The sequence below is a fragment of the Stegastes partitus genome, unplaced genomic scaffold (assembly GCF_000690725.1).
Source record: "Stegastes partitus isolate 25-593 unplaced genomic scaffold, Stegastes_partitus-1.0.2 Scaffold14, whole genome shotgun sequence".
Classification (NCBI taxonomy): Eukaryota; Metazoa; Chordata; class Actinopteri; family Pomacentridae; genus Stegastes; species Stegastes partitus.
The window spans coordinates 988,653-1,000,511 of NW_007577745.1; the positions used below are offsets into that span (position 1 = coordinate 988,653).

Here is an 11,859-nt window from a genome sequence, read left to right on the forward strand (position 1 = left end):
ACCCGACCATCATCTCTCTGCAGCAAAGGTTGTTTATTGTTTTTCCATTTTTCAAAACTCCAGTTTTCGGAGAACCCGGAGAGAACCCACGCTGCACGGGGAGAACATGGAGACTCCACGCAGGAAGATCCCGGGTGTCCTCACCGGGACGCCAACCGGCGACCTTCTAGCTGTGAGGCCACGGTGCTAACCACTGAGCACCTTGCAGCCCCTCTAATGAAATATGCAAAGGACAAATTAGTCTTAGCTTGTAGTTGTACAACTTGTTTAAAATCTTTGTTAAGCTGCACATTTCCAGGTATACAACCCCTGATGCTTGTTGCTGCTGAGATGCTTGCTTGGTTTCTAACGTCCATGTTTCCTTGTATGTTTCATGAATGTGACCGTCCTGTGCCCCACTGCCTCCTCTATAAAGTCAACAGAACAAAAAACAAACACAATGTGACAGTTTGTTTGTAAATGCAGTGAAAACTTTCTTTCTCACTCGTTTTCTTCCATAAACAGTGTGTTGATGGATGGACGTGTTCCTCGTCTCTGTTTAAAGGACAACCTGTGCAAGTTAAAGTGTCGACACTGGTGTGTGTTCATCCTCCGCCGGGCGGCTTGATGGCATCAGTTTATTTACATTAAACTGTCCATCCGTGGCAGCGCTAATGACAGCGTTGCAGGTGTTGCAGGGTCACAGCCATAATCATATGCCTGATACCCCGTGGAGCGAATGGTGTGGAACTGCGTGGGCGAGCTGCTGTTCAGTATTCCAGTCACGGCTCGTTTGCATTGAGAGCTGTCCAGGCCAGTCCAGTGTGATTAGCTGACCACAGCAGTGTGGAGTTGCACCCCATTATCATTAAACGGTGCCAGTCATGAAGTCATATACTCCTCTCTGTCTCTCTAATTACACCCCCACTGTTGGGCTCCAAGCAATTACTGCCCGCCGCCGGAGCGCTTCATCGTTCATTAGGCACACGTAACGGACACATAAACAACAAAAACAAAAGAAAAGGTGGAATCACTCGCAGTTCTGCTGAACAACAAGCAGATCGCCTTGAAGAAACAATTTTGAGTTTATTCTTTTTACAAAAACCAGCGTTCAGGAGAACGCTGCTGCAGAACGAGGCTCCACAGACAGACCTTCTGGAGGAACATGTCGGATGTCTCCATGTCTTCATGTTCTGTCCTTTGCGGTGTTTTCTTCTGTGTACTGAAGGTCTTTATTGTGTATTTAATGCCTAATGGCAAAAAAAAAGATCATTTCCAAACAGAAAAACAGGCCGTCACATGTGGTAGTTGTGGAGCTCTGCAGCTGGCTTTTGGGCCTCGTTTATACAAGAACGGATCGACATGTTCAAAAATAACATCGTTCACACCAGATCATTCTCAAAAACACCTCCATTTACACAAACCCTCACAAAAACGTTGTTAAGAGCTGCCAGACCTACAGGGGGCAGTGTAACGAGAAGCATAAAGCCATGCTAGCCAATCAGAATCCTGGAAAAAACACAACAACAAGTTACTTCCTGTTCAAAGATAATGGCCTGAGGTTGGTTTGTTTGGACCGACAGAGATGGAGCTGCTCCTACATGTGGTGTCAGAGACACAACAAGGAAAATACTTTAAAACACTGACTTTCTATCAGAGCAGCCGAACTGTAAACATGGCCGCCGCACACATGTGACGCTGATGACGCTTTACTGTGACGTCAAACTCCGTCTCCTCTGGTCTACATGCAAACGTGTAGAGTTGCTTCGTAGCTTCGTCCAGACGAACTGAGACATCACCGTGTAGGCTGCGTGTGAACAGGGCCGTGGAAACTACATGCAGCCTGATGGGTGATATATTTACACAACACCAAATCTAAGATCAGATCATACTGTATTGATCCCAGAGGAGATATTCAGGATCCTGTGATATCCTGTGAAATCTGATATGTTTTACACTTTCTGATTTCATTCTATGTCCAATGGTAAATAATGAATAGAGTTATAATTCTATATCAACGAGTCAGATGTCAGCCGTTTAAAACAATAATGTTATATTTCATTAGAACAGTTCATAAGCATGAGGACTGTCAGTGGTCCAGATCATGAGGCTCATAAGTGTTTAAGCAGAAGTCAACTTGGCGTCTTCTTGGTTCCTCACCTCTCATCCAAGAGGCTGAGATCTGAGGAATACTCCTGGATAAGAAGTGAAACCCTTTCAGGAACCAAAAAGACGTCAAGCTGCCCTCTGCCGAGGCCCGTAGGATTACCGTAATCACCTGCAAGCAGCCCTGAAGAAGGAAGGCTGTGATTTACACATTATATGACCTCACTTCCTGTGACTGGGAGAAGAACATCGAAGACTTTGTGCCAGAATAATATCAGGACTAAATAACTGTAGCCATGAATGAACTGAACCACAAACTGAAATAAGAAGTTAAATATGATGCTGAGTTGTACAGATTGTGCTCAGGCTGACCCCAAACATGATCATATGAAGAACTGCAATGAATGTAGACTTGACCACACAGGTACCGAGGCGGTTCTGATTCTGTATCAAACAGGAGGAAAATGTCTTAAAAAACTCATAGTTGAGGTACAGAAGCTTCAGTCTCTCCTCAGCTGGCTTGTGGTTCAGTAGGACCTAAAACGACATCGACACTGAGATCATCTGGAAAGACGTCCGTCAGCAGGGTCGGGTCGGAAGCTGTGGTCGACAGCAGACATTTGCTGAGCGAGATGCTCCGGCGTTAGCGCGATATGTAAGGAAGAGCAGAGGACGGACTCTTCCTCAGGTGACTGAGTGTCAGCACAGGACGTGATTAAACTGTCAGAACAGTGCGTCGATAATTGCAGAGAGAGGAGGTTATTGTAGGCTGCTGGTGCGTAGACCCCTCATTACAAAGATGGATGCACATCTGAGGGCTCAGCGGCACAAAAACCACAACGATGTGGAAGACAGTAATACGGTCAAATAAGCCGTCCTTCATCATATAACAAGCGAGCAAGTGCATGTGTGACATAAATGACGAGAACCTGAAGCCTGGACCTCTACAGTCATCAACCCAGTGGTTCTGTTGGGGGTCGGCTGTCATGGTTTGGGTCCAATTGTCCCCTTATAAGGAGGGATCACTGCAGATGAATACAGCGATGTTCTGGATGATCATATGGACCCAATGAGGAAGGATCCTGGTGGAAGTGGTCCCATCCAGGATGACCAGGCCCCCATCCAGAGGGGTCACTGAACAGTCTGATGAGTGTGAAATCAACGTGAATCATGTGCTGTGATCCACTTCAACTCCTGCGGGAGATTTTGAACCAAAGTTAAATTAAATTCTGTTTATTCATACAGTGCCGCATCCCAGGGAACGTGACACAGTCAGGTGAAGACCTTGTCTTATAGGAAGAAACCCAACAAATCAGGAGAGTCCCTCTGAGCAGCTGCTTGGCGACAGCGTCAAGGAAAAACATCCCACTGAACAGAAAGAACCTTCCAACAGAACCGGGCTCAGGCAGGCAGTCATCTGCCTCAACCATCTCTAGTGACGGAAAAATGAGACAGAAAAGAAGAGCGAATAGAAATCAGCTGCTGCTTTCCACCATGATCACCAAANACTGGAGCTAGCTAAGCTAACGCCTCCAGGCTCCTCTGGTGTCACTGGTACCGAGCAGACAGACGGTTCATTTACCGGCGAATCTCACGGAGGGTCTGGACCGGGCGGCGGCAGCAGACCGTCGGCCTCCCCCGGCCTCAGCCGCCGGTTCCCCCCCGGTAGCCTCGGCCTCTCTCTCCCTCTTGCGGCTCTCGGCGCGGCCGCTCCGCAGCTCCAGCTCGTGTCGCTGCCGCCTCAGCTGGGTCAGCAGGTTCTGGTTCCGCTCCCTCAGAGCGTCCAGTGGATCTGTGGACATTTTAAAACACAAACCGAGTCTCTTTTAACAGACTGACGGAGAAACAAACCGGGAAGTTTGAGGCTCTTTTGTGTTTCAAACATCGGCATCCATCGGCTCCATGACAACGCGTTGACAACAGTGATGTGATTGGCTGTTAGCAGTTTACCCACAATGCCCTGCGCGCGGGCTCAGGCTTTTCTTAAAGGGACAGTGGTCCGTTTATTCAAGCTGCAGGACAGGGCGCCAAACAGCAGAGGGCGCTGTTGACCTGCTGTGATCCAGACTGATGTTCTTGTAGAGTCAGTACCACGTTCCTGGATTACTTTACGGCACAAGTAACGGTGTAGCTCACCAAAGTAACGCATCCTGCATTAAAGGATCAGTCCGGCCAAGTTTTCTTATTAATCTCCCACAGAAAGGCCTCATATGTGCAGATCTGATTCAAGACACTTTATTGTCATTAAACACGTGTGTCCATGAAGGTGCACAGTCAGGACACGGACTCAGAGAAAAGAGGGAATAAATAGAATAAATAACAATTAAACAATGTCCACCACGCACACAACAACATCCAATCACTGACTCACACACCGCTCTGAACACCACACGGTCACATCGGTACCAAACGGACCAGGTCGATACCACTGGACAGTCAGATGTTCAGATGCTGCACCTTATTGCTCAGTGTGACTGTGGCTGAGGGGCAAAAACGGTTCTGGAGTTCCTACTTGTTCCTCTTTGGTTTGGATTATTGTGGTTTGTGTCTGTGTGTTGTATGAGCTCCACCAGAAGTTGGACCTACCGGGACATGTACGGCTGTACTGCAGGATTTTTACATATAAATAATCCTCCGTCTCTGCCAGACAAACTCCCACAGCGCTCACTTAGCTGATCAGCACCAGTTTAATTTGTAGCTCACCAGAGTTTTAAAAAGCGTTCCTGATGCATTTCATCTCAGGTTAGCCAGAGCTGAAGAGTGGAGCAGCCAGGAGATGGTGTCATCTACTGTGGATGAATCTGGGAACCGTCCAGGAACCGGTTCTGGTTCTCCAGATTTAAAAGATGTTCACAGAAAGGACTATAGACAAAGTANAGTGTGCTTGGTTGTCTGTCTCTAAGTGTAGCCCTGTGATAGACTGGTTACCTGTCCAGGTGAACCTGCCTTCACCCTGAGTCAGCTGGGATAGGCTCCACCCCCCATGACCCTGGTGAGGATTAAGGTGTAGAGATGATGGATGGATGATTGATGTTCTATCGCTGCAGTCCGAGTTCTGTGTGAACCCTCACAGTGTCAGCACCTGGTGACCCAACGCCTTCCTGAACATGTTCATAATGAGCTTTAGGGTCCTGATTCTGCTGCCATTGGACCAAGTCATGCTACTATTCCCTTCCGTGTCCAGCCTGTGCACTAAGCTAAGCTAACCAGTTGCTAAGCAACATAATGAAGCGACAGATGAGATTCTCCAACATGGTCACATGACTGATCGTACTATTAGTTTTCAGCATTTATGCCAGATGTTTACACAACTGACTTAATTTACAACATTTGGTGTGGATTGCATGTGATTAGCGTTTGATTTCCACAAGTGTAAATAAATGTGTTTTATTCTATAAAAGCTGTTTGCTTTCAATTCACAAAACGGTAAAAACAGTATGGTTTGGTAGAAATGGTATGATATGATGGACATGACGACAAAACCCGACACAGGATTGATACCAGCTGATCAGAAAATGGTCTGAATAATAAAGTAACAGCTAATTAAGATCAATTAACATCAGAGCTGATTATCATCCGTTGCACCGTGTTTCTGCATCCAGACGTTTTTGTCTCATGAAAGTGATTCACATACAGCTGAGCTCCCATCTGCTCCGAGCTGAGACCAAAGACAAGGAGAAGCAGCAGTAAAACCTTATTTAGAATCCAGTCCAGTTCATTGTCATGGTGCTGTTCATCCACAGCAGCACAGGATCCAATCACTTAAAGCAGTTTAAATAAACAAGTGTTTGCATCTCCGGATCAGCAGCTCAGCGTTCTGACAGCTGGAGGCATGAAGCTGTTGATCAGGAGATTCTTCCTCTAACGCTCCAGAAACGTTTGGCTGTTTAGGTGAGCTGTTAGTTTGATTCACTTCAAGTGAAGATCCCTCTGAGTGAACGTTGCTCAAATGAAGCTTTCTGAGTTTCATTGTCCATAAAATTACAAAAGTTTGACATGACTTTAAAAGCCTGCCTGTTAAAACACGGGTCCTGAGTTAAACAATGGTCCAGGCAGACCAGAGGTGTGGTTACACAAACCGCCCTGTGTGAGGGCTTTGAAAAGAAAACGTGGTATTACCACATGGTCTGCTGCTCGCAGCTATCTCTGCTGCTTTATCTGATCTGAAAAGTCTCTGTCGACTCCCCTGTTGCAGAGCGGCCGCCGTCACAGCGGGGATATGAGAAGGCAAAAGAAAATAACCTGGAGCCAAGGTACACATCCAGCCGGTGTGCTCCGTGTGCGCTCTGTGTGCACGTGCACCAGGGTTTTGTTCTTTCAAACACATGAGCCATTTGTCCTTTTCAAGAGCTGCACCTCTTCCAACAAGCTTTTGATATTTTCCTGGAAACACATAAATAAGGCTGAGATTGTGACAAAGACGATATGATAATTTCAGCGAGTCAAAGAGAGAGAGCAGCGCTCTGACAGGAGGGGTGACCAACAGGATCGGCCAGGGAAGTGGTTTCTGCTGATAAAGGAAGGGAAAGGGTCGATTGTCCCTACTGCTGCAGCGATAGTGCTGGATGCCATTAAGATAAGGAGGATTAGACCTGCCACAATGCTGTCCAACCGGAGACAGGCGGACAGAGAAAGACCCCGACCAGGAGGAGGGCTGGTGTTGCTTCAGCTCTCAGTGAGCAGAAAAACTCACTCAGTCATGACGACGTGATGATTTAATTTGATATAATTAAGGACAATTTCAGCATCTGTCACCATCAACAGTACGGAAACGCACAACTTGAGATGTTTTATTATCATGAAGGAGTTTTGTAGATCTAACGCAGCCAGCATCAATCTGGAACAAATGACAGCTCATAGTTTTTCACTGCTCGTCTCATTTTCAGACACAACAGATGGATATTTACAGTGAAAAAGCTCAACAGAGCCACAGGAAGCTACCTGCCATCTCCTCCAGGTGCCCACCCAGTAAAAAGATCTGTAAAGTCCATAGAAAATGTATTAGATGCATCATACTGGCAAAATAACCGCTGTTTATGTGTGAGACATGAAGACGGCAGCGCCCAGTGTGCATGAGGACGTTTTAATCTGAAACAGAGGAATATGCAGTAAGAGGGAGAACCAGCGTCTCTGTGTCCTGGTGAGGCTGAAGCTCTGCCGTCCACCTTCTGCTATGGATCCACAGCACAGAACGCTCCTCTGATCCATCTGAGTTCATGTCAACATCTGTAAACTGTCTAAATGGGAAACAGTCCTGTTAGCTGGTGAACACAGTGGAGCAGCCAGAAAGTCAAATATTACCTTTGGGAGTCGGAGGATATGAAAAACAGAGTTAAAAGAGAGTAAATATTGGACTTAGATTCCAGAGGCAACACAAAAATGACTCCAAGCGACTGATGATGTTGGTCTTTACCTGCTGTAAACAGTGTAAAGAAGCAGCCACTGTTGGATTTGTCCATTCTGGGCTCCTGTAGAGCAACAACAGCGCAATATTTGTAAAAAAATAAAATAAAATTAAAACATGATTCTAAATATTAAGCTCATCTCCTAAATTCTATACACATAAACTAGGGCTGGATGTTTAACTGAAGATGAATCATGATTTTGGCTTCAAACACTTGCAGGTGAGCGACGTTCAACCTTCATGCTGAGCTCACAGAAACTCTACAGACTGACAAAAGGCTCACGTAGATGATCGCTTTGTTCCAGTTTGGATAAATCTGACATTAGAAGGTCTTGTTCAGACAAAGATGGATTTAGACAAATGTGCCCCAAATGTTTCTGAGAACTTTTCATGAATCCACGTTCTGGTCCGGTGTTGTTTTAACGGATAAAGATCCGACAGCGTGACCAGAACACAGACGTTCCACCTTAAAGGACACGACGGTGTAGACGACAGGAGAAGGAGGAGAACCGGCTGCTGGAGGCACCTGAACGTCCACAAGTCCAGCATTCGTCTCCTCAGGAGTCGCTTCAGACGGCGTGTTAGACAGACGATGTGCCACAGGAAGCTCTGGATGTGCTCAGCAGCGTGATCAGGCCCACAACCACACTGGGCAGCTTTTCTGAGCCCTTCAGGCTGAGAGGCAACGACGTTCCACAAACCAGCATCAACAACCTCATTAACTCCACGAGGCGCAGATGTGTCCCCCTCCACTGTGGACACGGTGACTTATGAGTTCTGGTGTGTGACCCCACTGTCCATCTGCCCCGGATCATTTCCAACGTCGTGCACACTCGATTGTTTCATGAGGTCCATTCTGCTGCAGAGACAGAGCAACACATTCTGACTCTTCTAAATGAAAAAGAACCTAATCACATATTACACAAGATGTTGATGTTTCTGTTCGGTGTATTATCTGGGATGTGTTTGCGGTGCTGTTGGACTGGACTGCTTCATACTGAGAGGTGTTTCTAATGTTTTTACACTGAGGAAGGAGGAGGAGGGATGAATAATAAAACACTCTTAATGCTGTGCAGCAGCAGCAGCACAAACTGTGAGTTGAATTAACACCTCCCAGAGAAAAACAGAAAATTAGAAACTTGGTAAAAAGCAAAGTGTATGCTTTGTATGGAAAATGGAAAATGTGACAGATTGAAAGGTACAGCGTTCTGTAAAGGATAAGGAAGTGACAATGAAATAAAAGCTCAGATCTGTGCTGACGTGCAGGACGTCATTCATTATGTGTTATTGTCTCATGTCTTTTACATATAAATACATCCATAAGGCCTTCAGCTGCCGTCACACTTCCTTGTTTTGTTTTAATTTTCTGATTATTTCTGTGCGCTTTGATAAAATAATTCAAAGTAGAAAACAGTTTGTTCTCTGTGTTGTCTCTGGGACGTGATGAACACACAAACCAGACGAGTCATGTTCTATAAAATGCTGTTTATGCTTCTGTTTAACTGAAAGTCGGGACATAAATGCAGAAAACAAACATGTCCAGAAAGACAGAACGACACCGGAACACGTGTTCAGTGTAGCACGGCCCGCAGAAGTTTGGACTTGTTTTCCAAAGAATGTTCCTCCAGAGCGATTATGCTCAGCCATGCTTCTGTTGATCTGAGCCTGGAGATGCCAGTAAAAGGAGTCACGCTGTGGTCACTCGTATTTCAGCACCTGGAAGCCGCCATCTAATGGACGCTGATTCGTGAGACGAGGACAAGGACCAGGAGGTTCGCCTCGCATTCGGTTCCTCAGAGTCGGCAGCAGGACCTCATTTTGGAGCTTTTATGTGAGCGCTGTGCTTAATGGCCTGTGTGGCTTCTCTGAGGCCTATTAAACATATGCAGTAAATCAACAGAGGAGGAACATACCAGTTAATCACAGCCTTTGTTTCGGGCTGAGGGGAACACAATGAATCTAACCGGATGCCACGGAGCCGACAAAGAGTGCGTAAGGACAGCTGACACTGTCATGTCAGACAGACAGACGGCCTCAGCAGCCACCTGCGTCTAATAGGAATCAATGCCACTATTTCATCCAGTCTCTGCCTCTCTCAACAGACCAGCCTTACGTAACCAAGAGGCTCTGCATCCTGACTGGCAGGAAGAGACAAATGCGAGATAGTATCAGCTCATCAGAAAGCCACAATAGGTCGTTTTGGGTTGGTTTTTCTTTCTCAGAATAGCACGGGTTTTAAGAGCAGTAATTAAAAACTTAAATAGCTGCAGAAGCTGACTGCTGGTCTAATTCAACAACGTTTAACCCGGGACGTAATTAATAGGCAGAGCAGAATGTAAAGCCATGATTGCTGCTATTGTCACCCAGCAAGCTCTAAAATAGTCATTTTGGACAAAAGCAGAAATAAAAACTGTGTGTTAGTTAAATGCTTATTAATGACTGTCTACGATGAGAACACACAGAGTTCTACGCCGTCCGCTGGACCCACAGAACAGAACATTACCATTTGGTCCACATTACACACACTTTACTCTCATTTTTACTTATGAGATGATTTTCTGATAAAATATGTAAACCGCCGTCCGACAACAGCAGCATCCTTCTGCCGTCTTTCTACTCGCAGACTTTCCAGCACACATCACATTTTGTGCCTCGAGCTTTTAGCAAAGTTGAGCAGCCTTCTCCATCAAACACACGCAGCAGCATTCATCAACAATAGCCTAATTAAAAAGCTTTCAAGCTTGTTTTTCAGATCCACTAATCACCGAGACAGTCCGGTATTTGTTTATGGCCTGTGTGAGAACAAACGGCCTTACAGCAAATAAATCTCCAATAATCGAATTTGAGGCTCCCTACTTAAACATAATTAGACTCTTGCGAAACCGAGGATATAGTCGAGTGTGTAACATGCAATATGCAGGATGGAAGCTGCAGCAAAGTGAAGATTTGATGGGAGCAGAACAGCTTGTTGTACGTCAGGTAATGATGCCGACAAAATGGAACAAGCAACGCATTAGCTGGCAGCGCTGAGACGCGGCTAGCAGAAAGCTGGAGGTTGTGACTCCTGGAAACCAGCTCAATGAGATTCAGAACAGAGAGACGGGAGGAAAGAAAAAGCTCCACCAAAGTAACCCGCGCTTTGTGTTCGTCTCCCCTGAATTAAAGCTCAAATTAGGAGCAGCACATTAGGCTGAGCAGATGGATTTCTGCAAACAGCAGCTAAGATAAAGCAGGTTTCTTACATTAATGGTGCTTTTTCCAGCTAAAAGGTAGCGACGTGGCTCTTTGTAGCACTCAGACGAGCATCCAGAGCGTCTTCAGTGGGATGACTTCATAGTTCAGAGGCGCAGAGAGGTGACCTATCACCGTTATGCCTGATTACATGCTGTCTCGTGGCCTTTTCTGATTCCTGAAGTCCACCTCAGTGCTCTCCTGCAAAAACAAGATGTCGACCTGAACCAGGCGCTCAACACAGAGCCGGCATCCTCTGACCTTAAAGATAAATCAGTGAGAGGTCAGGAATCTGCTCTACATTTAAAATGCACAGTCCTCTGGTAGACATTGTTTTCTCTCACTTTTAGCTGAACTATGCAGGATTTCAGAGGTTATTTGAGGCAAATCAAATGATGTGTGCATTACAGAGCTAACACACGTATCTTGTGAAGCTAAACTAAATGTAATCAACTTCTGAATGTCTGTGACCCTGATCATCAAATCCAAGATCAGCAGCGAAACCACACGAGCTGCAGAAACACTTGACGCAATGGGTATATGAGAGGAAACGTTCTCCCTGCTAAATAAAATCCATGAATAAATTATTAACTCAGTTGCAAATCTCGACTCCCCACCGCGCTGCACTCCATCAGTCATGTTAAATGACTGCAGCTCCTCACTTATGAACGTCTCTGCCACTCTCCTCTCTGCGGTTTAACAATGCCGCATGCAAAGTGACACATATGCAACAAATATGTCGATGCATCGCCAACATATGTTTGGTTTTTAGTTTCTGTCTCTGTATTTATTCACGCTCCTGTCTTGGGGAGCAACTGGGTGTCTATGAGCATCAGGCAAACACACTGCCGTCCCTACTTTCTCTTTATTATCAGCTAATTAGTGTGTTTAATCAGGCTGATAATGAGCCCAGACGCCATGCCATCTCAGTCTGACACCAGGCCAGTGTTCAGATCCCCACCGGGCCAGATCTTCCCAAAGTGGACGGAGGCATGACGAGGACGTCGGCTGTTTGCTCTGATGGTAGCTGCAGACTGTAGATCTGCACCTTTGTGGCTGCTGGATTATCTGAAACATGTCTGTCTTATCTCCCTGCAAGCTCTCCAGATTTCTCTCCCCTGCAGCAGCTGGGGCCACTC

General features: G+C 46.0%; 1 protein-coding gene across 1 annotated transcript in view; it reads right to left on the reverse strand.

Annotated features, from left to right (window-relative positions):
* Positions 1-3,984, reverse strand: part of miip (migration and invasion inhibitory protein) — a 10,096-nt gene extending 6,112 nt beyond the window's left edge. The window contains exon 1 of the mRNA XM_008290119.1: positions 3,668-3,984. Coding sequence (XP_008288341.1) covers positions 3,668-3,887 — 220 coding nt within the window. The 5' untranslated portion in view covers positions 3,888-3,984. The remainder of the gene's footprint in view (positions 1-3,667) is intronic.
* Between the last annotated feature and the right edge of the window lie 7,875 nt (positions 3,985-11,859).